The sequence below is a fragment of the Saxophila tyrrhenica genome, assembly GCF_035928015.1.
Source record: "Saxophila tyrrhenica strain CCFEE 5935 chromosome Unknown scaffold_27, whole genome shotgun sequence".
Taxonomy (NCBI): Eukaryota; Fungi; Ascomycota; class Dothideomycetes; order Mycosphaerellales; family Extremaceae; genus Saxophila; species Saxophila tyrrhenica.
Window position 1 is genome coordinate 27,975 of NW_027041759.1, and position 14,208 is coordinate 42,182.

General features: G+C 54.9%; 6 protein-coding genes across 6 annotated transcripts; 3 read left to right on the forward strand and 3 right to left on the reverse strand.

The window, feature by feature from the left end:
* Window positions 1-3,176: 3,176 nt before the first annotated feature.
* On the forward strand, window positions 3,177-4,594 carry LTR77_010793 (uncharacterized protein; the record flags this gene model as incomplete). The annotated part of the gene is made up of 7 exons (XM_064808010.1): window positions 3,177-3,287; window positions 3,357-3,563; window positions 3,684-4,027; window positions 4,077-4,222; window positions 4,278-4,314; window positions 4,378-4,503; window positions 4,558-4,594. The coding sequence occupies 7 exons, from the start codon at window positions 3,177-3,179 to the stop codon at window positions 4,592-4,594; spliced, it is 1,008 nt and encodes a 335-aa protein (XP_064653732.1).
* Window positions 4,595-6,144: 1,550 nt separating this feature from the next.
* Window positions 6,145-6,859, reverse strand: LTR77_010794 (uncharacterized protein; the record flags this gene model as incomplete). Its single annotated transcript, XM_064808011.1, has 2 exons — window positions 6,145-6,395; window positions 6,463-6,859. The coding sequence occupies 2 exons, from the start codon at window positions 6,857-6,859 to the stop codon at window positions 6,145-6,147; spliced, it is 648 nt and encodes a 215-aa protein (XP_064653733.1).
* Window positions 6,860-7,475: 616 nt separating this feature from the next.
* Window positions 7,476-8,279, reverse strand: LTR77_010795 (uncharacterized protein; the record flags this gene model as incomplete). Its single annotated transcript, XM_064808012.1, has 2 exons — window positions 7,476-8,188; window positions 8,243-8,279. 2 exons carry the CDS (start codon window positions 8,277-8,279, stop codon window positions 7,476-7,478), a joined length of 750 nt encoding a protein of 249 aa, XP_064653734.1.
* A 737-nt stretch (window positions 8,280-9,016) lies between these two features.
* On the forward strand, window positions 9,017-9,986 carry LTR77_010796 (uncharacterized protein; the record flags this gene model as incomplete). Its single annotated transcript, XM_064808013.1, has 2 exons — window positions 9,017-9,263; window positions 9,346-9,986. The coding sequence occupies 2 exons, from the start codon at window positions 9,017-9,019 to the stop codon at window positions 9,984-9,986; spliced, it is 888 nt and encodes a 295-aa protein (XP_064653735.1).
* A 79-nt stretch (window positions 9,987-10,065) lies between these two features.
* VPS36 (Vacuolar protein-sorting-associated protein 36) lies at window positions 10,066-12,140 on the reverse strand (the record flags this gene model as incomplete). Its single annotated transcript, XM_064808014.1, has 3 exons — window positions 10,066-11,825; window positions 11,877-11,934; window positions 12,069-12,140. 3 exons carry the CDS (start codon window positions 12,138-12,140, stop codon window positions 10,066-10,068), a joined length of 1,890 nt encoding a protein of 629 aa, XP_064653736.1.
* A 373-nt stretch (window positions 12,141-12,513) lies between these two features.
* LTR77_010798 (uncharacterized protein) lies at window positions 12,514-14,089 on the forward strand (the record flags this gene model as incomplete). Its single annotated transcript, XM_064808015.1, has 2 exons — window positions 12,514-13,784; window positions 13,834-14,089. The coding sequence occupies 2 exons, from the start codon at window positions 12,514-12,516 to the stop codon at window positions 14,087-14,089; spliced, it is 1,527 nt and encodes a 508-aa protein (XP_064653737.1).
* Window positions 14,090-14,208: the final 119 nt, after the last annotated feature.

A 14,208-nucleotide genomic window follows, 5' to 3' on the forward strand; every position in this document is an offset into this window, starting at 1 on the left:
TCCTTGCTGTTTCACGATGCGGCGGCGATTGGCGGAGAGAAGGCGCGGCGAGGCGACCAAGGAGGGAGGAATACGATGCTTGTGTGACCGGTGCAAATATAGTCTTACCATGGGCACCAGTACCCAATGTTGTTTTAGCCTTCATAACGAGCGACGTCTGACGTTGGATCTGTGGGATCATAAAGCTATCGATTGTTTGCTTTGAAGGATATCTGCAACTCCTTCGACCTCACATACGGCGAGCACAACTACACATACCACCAACATGCGTTACGGACTTACTTTCTTGAGCGCTGTGGTGCTGGCCGCGGCCGCTCCTCAAGCACCGCAATGTGCTACCACCATTGGCCTGCCTGGTGGCTGCTGTCCACCAGACAAGGAGACGACATCAACAGCCCTCGTTGATTGCAAAGGTACATTCCTCGCCCTCCAACCTATAGCAAACAATACTGATGCTCCGCAGGCTGCTCCATCACCTCCGTCACGACGGGGATCATGTGCATGATGATCTGCCCAACGCCCCGAGAAATTGAACCCGGCCTCACCACCGTGACCTCCTGCTCTCCTTCCGGCGCACCAGCAACCCCAACCCCAACAACTCCCACCACCGTCGACGCCCCCTCCGTCACCGGCTCCATGGGCATCGGACCAGGTCTCGTAGCCTGCACGAAAACCATCACCGAGCACCATAAGCCGCGCTGTGTGTATACCAAAGCGGCGCACACGACTACGACGAGCAGTGACTGTTCATGCTGTGAACTGACGACCACGACGATTGAGCCGAGCCCGAGTTATGCGATTCGCTGCGCGGCGCCGGTGACGACGGTGTTTAATGAGAAGAGGACGAAGACGGAGACGGTCTGTGCGACGTCGACGTCTTGTAGCATCTATTGGTGATGGGATGTGGAAAGGCAGAGGCGGTGCTGAAGGCACGTGCCATTCTGAGGACTTCGATTGATGCGTGGAGAGTTGCTTGTGTGCTTGGTCGTCATCGTATGACTAACATACCTGTGGTACTCGTTAGCAGTTCGACACCTTGATAGCCTTTCGAACCTCTAGCAATTGCGAAGATCGTCGTGTCATCGTCGCCCCAAGGTCTTCGCAAATATAGTAGAACCATTAACTTAGTGCCCTGCCTGCCATGAGGAAGGTAAGCAAGTTAAGCCCGGGACTACCAGTTGATGGCATCCAGGCAAGAAAATATGATACTCAATGAGACCGGTCCAGAGAAGCTCACCTCTTCCACATCAGAGTCGCTGGACTGCAACAAAGAGCTCAGCTTCAGGGCTTCGTTCATTTGACCCTTTTGGGAGAGCTGTCGAGAGCCTGAGGTTGCTCTGGTCTACACAGCTGCTTGACATGACATTCTCTCAATTTCCAAGCGCTGACCGTATCAAGGGTTTTACTTCGGTCAGAGTAGTCTACCAGTCTCGTCGGCTCTCGGACTTGCGGCGAGTCCCGATCACTCGGTGCAGCACACGCAATTTGGTGGTCGGTGAGTGGTAATGTTGACGTGTCGTCGGAACAGCACTGTAGGGTGTGTATCCCGGCATCTTCCGAGCGAGCGAGACGCCACGCTGTACGTTACCGCGGGTGTATTCGGGAAGATATTGGTCAGGCCACTACGTCTCTGCCAGTGAGTTGAGAAAGATCCTCAGCTTCACAGTCGTCGATACCGATCCTTATGCTGGCAATGCCACCGCCATCCCCAAATTTGTTGTTGGAAGAGAATAAGGAGATACAAGTCCCTCGCGGCGGCGCGGCCTCTAGGTATGTTCCTCGCGTGGCATATGTTGTGTAACAGAAATTCCCAGACCGCTGGGACAGGGGTCGTGGTTGAACAGCGCACGCTTCCGCATCGGCAGAAAGACGATAGCGTGGCGTGGAAATGTGCGCAAGCAGCTAGAGTATGCATGAGGTGCAGGCCAGCATCATCGCGGTGCGGTAGGTTTGCCGACACAGAGATCGAGGATAGGAGACGGAGTTTGTGGATGTTACGAGCAATGAGGGAAGCAGTGTTTTACTTACTACTGTAGGTTGTACCTTGTGAGGGACAATATGGTCGGATAACGAGAAGTCGTAGGGTCGACGGTCAATCAACACCGCGCTGTCTCCGCCGAACACTGCCCGAGTCGAATGCAAGATGACAACATGCATGCATTAGCGACAGCCTGGTGCCACGCTGTTGGAACAGAATGCTCGGACGCCGACGGAAGGGTGGTGCACCTTGTAGCAACGAGAGCTTGCCCAACACTTCTTCCATCTCGAAGGAGAGAGGGTGCTGACATCCTAGCGACCGGGTAAATCCTAAAGACGACATGTATCGACCGCCGTTGGCAGTGACCTGTCCTTTGGAGGTGTCCGAAGGCAATGCGAACAGATCCCCTACCCTAGGGCCGCCGTCAGCACCGTCCCGAGGAGCTGTGGCGTGGACAAGGGTGCAACGGTCGGTCGACGTTGGTGGTATTCTAGCGTCACCTTTTGGTCGGGAGGGTAGGAAGTAGTGTCGATTTCGCCATCGGATGGATGACAATGGAAGGTCGAAGAGCTTGTGTCAGTCTCCTCAAACAACCATCTTAGTCAATTCCTGCCGTGGGCAGAATATTGTAGTCATTATGTAGCCTGTATCGACCCAGCAGCGTGGATCGGCTGTATGTTAGCGAACCAGGAGCCGAACAGACAATGCCGGTCGTTGTGAAAAAGTAGACGTGTTCCACTTCGCCGTACGGTACCGATCGAACGTTCTCTTGTAACTAGCCGATCCCGTGGCGAGGATTGCTCCGGCCGTCACATCTCAGAGGCGGCTGCGGCACGCTTGTCGATTAGGCGCAGGAATCCTTTTGTGCTCGAACCCAATGGAAACGTGGATGCGCGGTCAGCTGGCCGGTTTTGATGCCGCTGTTACGGCTCAGGATAGGATCGCTCTGTTGCACCGCACGTCGCAGCTGGACTATCGGAAAGACTCTTGTTGCGTCATGCTATATCTTCCAAGTCAGCCTCTCCCGTTGCCATGAGTTTTAGCCTCCGTTGTGCATAACGTTCGATACCAGCTAGTCGGCTCGTGGCAGGATCACATCGTGGAGAGTGGAGTCATAACCACAGCGTTGGGAAGAGTCTCCTTTCGTTTCACCAAGACGGCAGTCAACATACTTGGTGCTACCTGATCGTGGTCATAGATGGCCAACAGAGTTCCACAGCCCACCGACGACCAGTTACTCCGAAGGTCTGGTCGCATATACTCCCGGTTCGGTCTGCAGCATCATGTCTACGGTGTTCCGGTAGACTGGGTACGTTGCCGTTGGGACAGGTCTCCTGAGTTGCTCGACGTCCTCTAGGAAAGAGTTTGGAACTAACAGAGGGTGCTTCGACAGAAGGAACATGAGAGAATCGAAGAGCTTCATCGTACACTCCGCGACTTGTTCCAAGGACAAGTCGTACTGCCGCCCTTTCCACCGGCCACCAACGACAGCAACAGCAATGGAGCACCGAAAGTGTTGGACTGTGGATGCGGTCAGGGTGCGTGGATCGATGGCCTGATCGATGATTGCTCGGGTGAATGCGATGTCAGTATCTGCATGAGTAACATGCGTCTCCCGTTGCCGGTGCATGATGAGATGACGACTCGGTCGATGGAATGCTTGTGCATCTTGCCAATGGTTTAATAGCTAACCCTCCGTTTCCAGGGCACAGGAATCGATATCTACCTCGGCCGGGCTGTTGACGACGACGAAGACCCGGAAGAGGACGAGGACCAGCCAGACGCAGTCCAGGAATGGGAAAGAAAGAGATGGAACTTGAATGCCAGATTCTCCGAAGATCCAAGACGCCATGGGCTCGGGCCTGAAAGCTTCCACTTGATCAACAGTCGCCTGCTCGCAGAGGGTATAAATGCGAGCCGTTGGCCGAGTTACGTGCACGACTTGTGTCTGATGCTGAAGCGCGGCAATGGTTGGCTGCAAATGATCGAGATCGAACCTCGTGTTCAGTCATGGAACGGCCGGCTTCGTATGGACTCATGCTTGACGAGGTGTGTACGAGCCGTCGTACAAGCATTTGGATATTAACTCTGCTGGCAGGTGGTGGGAGTGGTATGTCAGTACCATGACCACCATGCGCAAGAACCCCCGGATAGGCCAAGAGCTTCGAAGGTTGCTTGAGCATGAAGGTCTCGCCGATGTACGGGGCCAACCGATTGATCTCCCTATTGGCGACTGGGCTACCGGTATGCTGGCCTGGACAGGATGCCAACTTGGAACAGCTGCTGATGCGTCGACCAGGTCGAACATCGATAGAGACCGACGCAGTCGAGAAGATGTACGTTCAGCTTGCGCCACTTCATCGAACAATATCGTCCCATGTGCTGATGGTTGCGACTAGGCTGAAGTCCCTCTCTTTGTACCCTTTCCTCCACGTCGGCGGCATGGCGGAGAATACCTATCTCCAGCTCATGGCAGGAGCGATACGAGAGCTTCGAACACCAGACCTGAAGTTGTACCTCAAAGTGTAAGACGCTTTCTCCTCTCCGGTCCGACTGGCCAGTTGCTGACGGTCTTGCAGACACTACGCTTACGGGCGGCGGCGGAGGGCAGGTTGATGCCGTCGACGGAGGTCCACCGCACCAAGGGCTGACCACTTCCGCATTTTGTTGTGCGCTGCCAACGGCATTCAGTGTTCCGGCTGTTGTTTGCGTCGGTCCTGCGATAGCTGCTTAGAATGGTCTCGCCCTCGATAGATTAGAAGCGTCGCCATGGTACAGCCACTGGATGATGCAACCTTGCAGTGGATGCTCCGCTGCGAAAGCACACGTCAAGTCCAGCTGCACATCGTCGAGGCTCGCTCGGAGCATGGTACAGTAAGAGGCACTGCATAGCCTCGGTGAGCAATTGGTCTAGATGCGTCGCATGTAGTCAGTCCTACGAAAAGAGAATATGGTACGGTACTTGGGCTGCACGCAGGATGAAGTGAAGTCAAAGGAAAGATCTAAGTTTCGGGACGAGATGGAAGTCACCCAAATCGACGAGCCCGACAGCGTGGAAGCGAGGAGCGCCGCCGATGAAAGACATGATCAAGATCAATCAAGAACCATGCTTATAACATCAAATAGAATCTTATTGTATGCTAACGATCGTTTCTTCGATCCTTGTTCTGCATACCGACAGCATGCCGAATGCAAGGGAGCAGCATGTCGACTCAAGATAGCGTTGCTCATGCATACACCTTCACAACATGTCGTCCTCCTGGTTGGATGAACTACGACATGGCTGCCGGAAGACCTGGTCCGGGACTTGCTCGTGTGCCTTGATCGAAGACATCCACTTGCCGCGATGCCGCTCACCTCGTCCATTGGACTCCTACTGCCGTGGCTTTGTCACTAAGCAGTAGTCGCTTTCGGGGAGACTCCGCCACTGGATCTTAGCAGCTCAACCCGCATGAGGCCCCAAGCACGTTACCTCACCTTGCTTTGACGACCGGGGCATTCGGGCCATGGTTTCGCCAGATTGCTTAAGAACGAACAGACGACTGAGCTTATGCTCGAGAATGAGCAGACTATGGAGCCCGTCCTTGAGCACGCCAGATGATAAGGTTTCACCGCTTCCTGGAGTTCTATCCTCGCCCCAGGGGGGTCTCCTTACGGAACTCTAAACACCACCTACAGCTTGTCCCTTCGTAAGCGGAAGTCTAGTTTCCAGGTCCGGCTACCGATATTCGATCCTCCCGTGCGGCGACAACCGGCCTCAGAATGCGCCTTCCGCCGACTGTGGCGTCTGGGGATGGTATGTGCTCCAAGGGTTTCACCCCGTCGAACCGAGCAGGTAATGACGGTCAACGACAGCATGTGTAGTCAAGCAGACCGCATCAGGTCCAGCTGAGCATCCCTACCTATATGCATGGATAGCCCTCATACCGGAGAATGCAAACTTTCACCTAGCTGAGGTCGCATCCCCAAGAGCCATCACACAAAGGCTGCCACGTCTAACCAACATGGCTATCTAGGGACCGAGCTGAAGAGGTGGTATAGAATGTACATATGCTGCATGCACTCAGCGATTACTGCTTCAAGGAAACGAGTTTGTTGCCAGAGGAGATTGCCAACGATTCTACCATCCCGACCGGCCGTCTGCTCGCCACCAAGCTTCAGCACGACTATTGCTTCTGACGCCCGGACCCATCGTCCACATTGCCATCAGACCCTGTCTGCATCCACTTCTGCAACTCTTTCTCCGTGTCGCTCTCCGGATCTTCCATCACGTAGGTGATAAGCAAGACTGTCAAGTCACACACCAACGCGAACATGCAAATAACCGTCGCAATCAACCAAAACGGCCCATCCAGCATGTCCGAACGACACGCTTGTACGAAACAGAGGACAGTGGGCGCGATTAACGCGACGCCGACTGGCGAGTAAGGTCAGTTAGCCTGCTTTTGAGAAGCGCGCGCGGACAAGACAGCTGCTCGACGTACTTTTCAGCGCCATCACAATGGTATTCCGACGTGCTGCACGGTGGTAAGGAGTCTTGAGTGCCATGTACAGCCTCCATATCTCCTGCTCATCCATGTCGAAGAACAAGATCTTGCGCAGCATGGCCGGGGGATAGGAGCGCAACTCTCTGCCAGTTCCCACGGTCCAGCGGCCGGCGATCTGCTCTGCTTTGCCTTGTGCAAAGTTCTCCTGTTGCAGGATTTGGAAGATATATTCCTGCACTTCGGCCGGTGTGGCCTTCAGGCCCGGGAGATGTTCATGTTGCAAGATTTGGAAGATGTATTGCTGCACTTTGGCCGGTGTGGCCTTCAGACCTGGGAGAATTGGCGTCATGTCAATGGAATTTGTCCTTCGTTTATTCTGTTGTTTTGCGTCCATCTCAGAGGACGAGGACTCCGGGTCTGTTATCTTCTCTACGGCGGTAATATCGGACAGATCACGCGCAGCTCTGCAGGTGCCTGCCGTCTTGCTGCCCCGGGTTGGAGAGGCTGTGGCCCTGTTTGGAGCTTGCCAAGACGTCACTCTGCATGCGAGACTGTCTGCTGTGCCGCAACGATGACAACCTTCATTTCTTAAGGTACACTGGAGCTTCTTAAGGCAGCAACAAAGGCTGCATAATGATTTGTTGACTAGGAGATGTCAGGACTGCAAGTCACACTGCCGCGCGATCCATGAAGTTCTAGTGATACTCATCATAGCATTGACGATGGCCTTAACGCAAGAAGTCAAGCAACTGGTTCTGAGCCAGTCTTCTAGAGGCCCGGAAGGTTCATCTGATCCCTGCAGTTCGACAATGAGTACATCATCCGGTGGCCAGCAGTCTCCGCCCTACTGTTCTCGAGATTCAACCTTGGGATACATCTTCTGCAGTATGATCGCCGACACTACATCCTGGATCTCGAATGCTAGAGCGGAAAGGAATCATTCTTCCAGCGCATAGCATACTTCTCGCAGCTACCCCAGGCACACTCCCCTTCCACCATCCGGACACCGCTCACCACGGATGCTGTCCCCCCTCGTGGTTCAAGAACCCCCCATGCTCCGCATCCTTCTCCCCATCCAAAATCGCCACCATCGGCCTCGCGCCCTCCACAACCGGCTTCGCCCCATTCGCCAACTTATTATGCGGTCCGAGATTCGACTCCGTGAACCCAGGACAATACGTAAACATCTTGTAATCCTCCCCTCTGTGCCCAAGCATCCAGCTGCAACTCACCATGTTCAGCGCGGCTTTGCTGGAGAAATACGGGATCGGCACTTCGCCAAAGGCCCAGTCGGGCATGTTCTTCACGATTTGCATGGAGCCGGCGCCGGAACTGTGGTTGATGATGCGCGGGGTCGTGGTGGATTTCATGAGGAGGGGCCAGAAGGCTTCGAGCATGAGGAGCGGGCCGGTGACGTTGGCCTTGAAGGATGTTTCCATGCGTTCTGGTAATGGAGTGTTGGGAGGGAAGTCGGCGATGGCGGCGTTGTTGACGAGGGCGTCGAGGCGGCCGTATCTGGTTTCGATGTCCTTGGCGAGAGCGGTGATGGAGGAGGGCACGGTGAGGTCAAGTTGCACCATCTCGATCTTGCCTGGTTGCTTGAGGCCTTTAATCTCCTCGACTGCGGCATTGCCTTTGTCGATGGAACGGCTGGTGATAATGACGTGGCGGTTGGCGTCGGCGACGAGAAGGCCGGCGAGAGATTTGCCTATGCCGGAGTTGCCTGGGGGTTGTCAGTGGGAGGCAAGACTTTTTGGGGTTGGAAGTAGAAGCGTGCCTCCTGTGATGAGAGTGATGAGACTGTTGGAAGCCATTTTGCTCGGAGTGTGATACTGTTGAGGGTGTATTGTTGCAAGTTGAAATGGTTGTGTGTCATAGGAGGAACAGACAACTTATATCGTCTCTCAGCTCATACCGAAACTCCATTGCGGAACATATATCCCCCGATTCAAAGCCATCCAATCCATTTAACTACAGTGCGTCTTCTCCCTTTCGCCCAATTGGTGTGGGCCAGTGATGCAGAACACGGAGATAGAATTGGATAATTCCGGAAGAGGTGGAAGAGAATGCCAATGTCGCAAACGCATTCGCATCTTAAACCCATAGCCCCGTGCGATCAGATTGGTTCCCTATTACAGCTGGCTGTATGTCAGCTCAATGCTGAAATCATTCGGACTCGTTGCCGCGGACACTTGATGTTGTTGTTTCCCACTGTGTCGCTGACAGCTGAACCGGTCACCATCTTCACCGCAGCTCGTCAACCCTCGTCGACCACCCGTGGCGGCGTCTATGATTTTCGATGGGATTGACGGGTGAACAACTGTCAGACGCTGCTGGGTGGATGCTTCTAGAATGAGAGAGCCTCGCTGACAAGCTTTGCTTCGTTGGCTGGCTGCAGGTGGTCCAGAATGCATGCACCGCCATCGGCAAACAGCCTCGTTCTTGCCGGCTCGACAACATTCCTTGAGGCCAACAACGCCGCCTGCTAATAAGTCTCATTGTCCGCGAAGCTTCGACACTCATACTCTGCCATCAAGGAAACAGTGCACCAATGAGTTATCTAGCCGATGAACTCAAGGAGAAGGGAAACGCTGCATTCCGCAACGGCCAGTACATCGAAGCCGAGGAGCTCTACACTCAAGCCGTTCAGAAATATTCAAGAAACCCACTCATCTTCACGAACCGGGCGAACGTACGGCTCAAGCTCCAACGGTGGGATGACGCTGTCAACGACTGCCTGAAGAGCATCGAAGTCGCTGGTCCAAAAACGCAAAACAATAAGGCCTTCTACTTCCTGGGTAAGGCTGTGCCCGCCATATCACCCCTGATTGGCACCACATAACCCTCCTTACCACTCCGCTAAAACCCTTATCCCTCCAGCCCAAGCCCAACTAGCCCTCCACCACCCCCACGAAGCCCTCTCCTCCGCCCTAACCGCCTACGACCAAGTCCGCCACCCCTTATCCCCAGCGGCAAAGATCTCCCCAAAGGACCTGGAGACCTTCTCCTCCTTCGTGCTCAAATGCAAAAAGGCCAAATTCGCCACCCGCGACCGCGACCGCTTGCGTCGGCAAGGCCACCTCCGCGCGGAACTGGAAGAGACTCTCGAATCCAACAAACAGCGCGACCTCGACGCCATCTCTGCGCAGCTTTCCAACCAAGAACTCGGCCCTGTCGAAGCGTCAGAAAGGAACCAGGAGATCTTGTCGACTTTCGATACGAAGATCGCAGAGCTCAAAACTCTGTTCGCGATAGCGGACCCGACTAACCACAAACCTCGTGAGATCCCGGATCATCTAATCGATATGATCACGTTCGAGCCAATGCACGATCCGGTGATGACGAAGAACGGGCATTCGTACGAGCGGGCGACGATTTATGAGCATTTGAAGCGCAGTCCGACGGATCCGTTGACGAGGGATCCGTTGCGGGTGGAGGACTTGAGGAGTAATTTTGGCTTGAAGGCGGCTTGTGATGAGTTTTGGGAGAGTGGGGCGAGTGAGTGGGTGATTGACTGGTGATGGATCACTGTTTGAGGTGTTTAGGTGTTTGGGGTGCGATGGATGGATTTTTTGGCGTTTGTTTGGTTTGATATTTTGTCTAGATACCCATAGCTTGCACCCCGTGCGAGATGTCTGCGTCAGCTTGTTCTGACGATTGTGCGAAAGTGCTCATGAAGTGATTCTCCCAGAATCTGATGCCGTCGAGACACTGATCTCTGCAGAGCGCTCCAGTGTCTTCAGCCATCTCCAACTCTTCCGTGGCAACACCGACGCTCCAGCCGAAGCGCTCTGCCGTCTCTTGCGCGGTGACACCAATACCAAGCGAGCCCCGCAAGCCATCTTCCGGCGCTCCAGATGCTTGTTGCGGTCGTCGCAGCCAGCTCAGCAAACTAGCAATGGTCTTCTCGTCAGTGCGGCTCTTCTCTTGCACAACCAGCAGACCGCTCTTGAATCGCCTCAAACGGATTGGCAGGTGCAGCGTCTCCCAAGTCATGGCAGCCTTCTCAAAGTCCAACGGCGAGATCAGCTCAATGCCATTGCGAGTCCGGTTGAAAACCGCCCATAGGTCAACGAGAGACATGATGCCACCTTCCTTGCGCAAGATGCCTCTCCTGTCATCGGTAAGGAACTCAGCAAGGTTGCGCGCAAGCTCGGTGATGTACAGCGTTTCTGAAGAGGATCCAGTGCCCAACATGTCTTTCGTAGTGACAAGTCCAAGTACTGACGCCGAGTCAGAGAGCACATTTCTTGCTTCTACAGAGTCACCGTTGGCGCTGTTCTGTGATTTGGAGAACTCCTCAGCCATTGCTATGACCTCCTTGGCTGAGGTCATCAGTGCTTCCAGGTCTTCGAAGGCGGTGCCAATGACTGCTTGGTTGCTTTGGCGGAGTTCTTCGCCTCTGCGCTCGAGCCCCGCGATTCCCACGACTCGCGGCTGTGGTGTGCTGCTGCTGAGTGTATCGAATGTTTGGCCCGAGCCTCCAAATCCTGGAGTGGTTGGCTGCGCCGGTCTCGGCACTGGCGGTGCGCTCTGCAGTAGCCACTTGCGCTGGACCAGAGCACCCTTCAGTCTGTCTTGGAAGACCTTCTCACCGCCACCGCGGAAGGAGAACTTGATGGTCTCAATCGTGTCATCTTCGACGATTGAGCCTGCCATGGATGGTCCAGGAGATTCCGGTCGCTGCGGCTCGGTGATTGTAGCAGGTACTGTAGCTTCTCGAGCTGCATGCAGAGGTGCGCCGCACATTTCGCAGGTATTGAGTGAGGCGTGGTTATGGAATGTGCATCGTGGGCAGACTCCAGCCGCCCCGGCACCAGAAGCTGGAGCGCTTGTGTGGAAGCCGTTACGAGCAAGGCTGTCACAAGCAAAGGAAGTCGAAGTGGTTGACTGAGCGGTCCCTGACGCTCTACTCGACATGGAAGCGATGGAGGCTTTGATCATGAGCGCAAGCGGTGGCTTGATGCCGCATGCCTGACAAGGAGGGAGAGCAGTATGCTGATTCGCGGTCGCCGGGTCAAAGCTATTGGGCACGGGATTCGAGAGGCCACAGATAGGACACACCCAGGTAGCGTTCAGATCTCGGGCTGGTGCTGGGGTCTGAGCTGTCGACCTAGGCGGCGTGGTGGCGCTACTGACTAGTCCATCGCTGGGTGAAGCATACTTCGGGACAGGGCTCCTGATCGCCTGGGACGTTCGTTTTGTTGCCTTTGGGAAGAGCGTGATCTTTGGTGAAGACTTGAAGAAGCCGGCATAGAATTCTGTTCGTTCAATCTCCTTGAGATCTACGGCGACTGAGCGTTGTCGTGGTTCGTCCTTATCAACGTAGCAGACTCGGTGGGATGTCAAGTAGGCATGACCTGAAAAATTGTTAGCGGCGGGTTCATAGTCGAGGAGAGTTTACGACAGACCATTCTGGTAGCCCTCGATCTTGAACTTGCCCTCATACAAGCCCACATTGTCCTGGACCTAAAAGCGGTGAGAAGAAGGGTCAGCAAATCTCTCGTCAGCTAAATCAAAGACATGAAGGTCTCAGAGAGCTGCGCAGCCCTTGAGCCTTGACCGTGTCTCGGACAACCATTCCACCTATCGATTTGACTTACGAAGAGAAGCGATTCCTCGTCGTACAGGAGTGGCCTGAGGGCTGCTGTGAGGTCCAGGTGGCGAAGGAACATTCAAACATCGAGGAGCAGTATGTGGGCTCCGGGAGAGTCTAGAAGCCGGTATTACGTTCCGAGTTTTCAGGTAGAAAGGTTGTCGAAAGGTTGTCAATTGGAAAGACCGATACCGAGATGTCGACGACAAAGCGAGTCTAGGTCGGTCACGTGATGGCTTGGCGCGGCTAAACCTTTGACTTCGAAGCGCGCAATTGCAACCATGTACCTCTTGTTCACCGCCACGACCACCACCACAGATCAGGCACACCCAGGTCTACCACGTATAGCCATCGCTCGCTCGCACCGGTGCATCCTCTCCTCTGTCGCCCACGGCGCCGCGGTCAGCGAGCATCGCCCAGTATCAGTTCTTTCATCACATCACACCGCCAGCATGAACTCAGCACCTTCATACACTGCGGTGCCAGTCCGGCACACGCTTTCACGTCCGCCAGCACCGCAGGCTTCGTCATCACCCGAGAAGCCGAAGGAGCCGTTCGGTGCTGGCGTGCGAGCATACGTACAGCGTGCCTTTGAGTCGGGAAACCAGATCGACAGCGTAGACCCGAAGATCATGCAGGCCAGGCTGAAGTCCATCATCAGCGAGGCAGCCGAAGCTGGTACGATGAACACCATAGATTGGTACACCTATGATCTGCCACAAGACTTCATCAAGCGAGAGATGGACGAAGCCATGCGTAATCGTGCGCAGAACGGCCCAATGACTAACATGAACACCTACGGACTGCTCTCGTCGGACGGATTATCATCTCTCCCGTCTCACGCCAGGAAAAGGAAGTCACCAGAAGCCGACCTGAACGGGTCGGAGCAGCAAGACGGCACGCCGCCGTGGAAGAAGAAGACCGGGATGAATGGCCTCGGCGACCGCATCACCGGATTGAGCAAGACCCAGGAGAGAAAGCAACAGAAGAAGAACAATACCATGCAAGCCCACTCCATGGACGTCGATCCAGACGTCCTGGAGAAGCGTCGGCAGCGTTTCGGTCGCGGAACACCGGAACCATCTATATACGTAAACCCACGTGATGACTCCTCTCTCCCCACTGGCCCGGTTGTAGGCACGTGCCAGACTCTGGAGAAGAACTACTTCCGTCTCACTGCCCCACCAGCGCCGCACACTGTCCGCCCACTGCCAATCCTTGAGAAAGCCCTCGACCTTGTCCGGAAAAAGTGGAAGAAGGAGCACAACTACTCCTACGCCTGCGACCAGTTGAAGTCTCTCCGTCAGGACCTCACGGTACAACACATCAAGAGCTCCTTCACGGTCAAGGTGTACGAGCTCCACGCCCGCATCGCGCTGGAGATGGGGGACCTCGGTGAGTACAATCAGTGCCAGACACAGCTGCGTGCACTGTACAAGTCGAATATGGGCGGCAATCCGGAGGAGTTTGTGGCGTACCGCATCTTGTATTTCATCTACACCTCCAACCGCACCGGCGTCAACGATGTGTTGGCCGACCTAACCACAGCAGACAAGCAGAAGCCAGCGGTGCAGCATGCATTGCAGGTGCGATCGGCGCTGGCTTCTGGCAACTACCACAAATTCTTTAGGCTATACGACGATGCTCCGTTCATGGGTCCCTACCTCCTCGACATGTTCGTGCAGCGAGAGCGACTTGCTGCCATGGCTGCGATCTGCAAGGCGTAGGCTCGATCTCTCCTCCTCAGAAGATATGCTTGCTAACTGTGCTAGGTACAAACCCGACGTCGGCCTCGCATTCCTCACCCAAGAGCTCGCATTCCACGGCGAAGAAGGCAGCGAGGACGACCCGGAGGCAGGTTTACGGCAATGCGTGGACTTCCTGTGCCAGCACAAGGCGGAGCATCTCATCGAGCAGAAGGGAGGAGAGGGTGGCGAGGTGCGTGTCCTGACCGGCAAGGCGAGTCTGATGTTTGAGAACGCGCGGGCTGCAGCGTTCCGGAGCGTAGATATCAAGGGTCAGATATGAGTTGTGAGTAGCTGCGGTGTCTTCTCGACATCATTCACCTCAGTTCCAAACAACTTCCACTCGATCCATCGCGCAGCTGTAGGGACTTACAGGTGAGAATGCGTCGCTCACGTACAGTA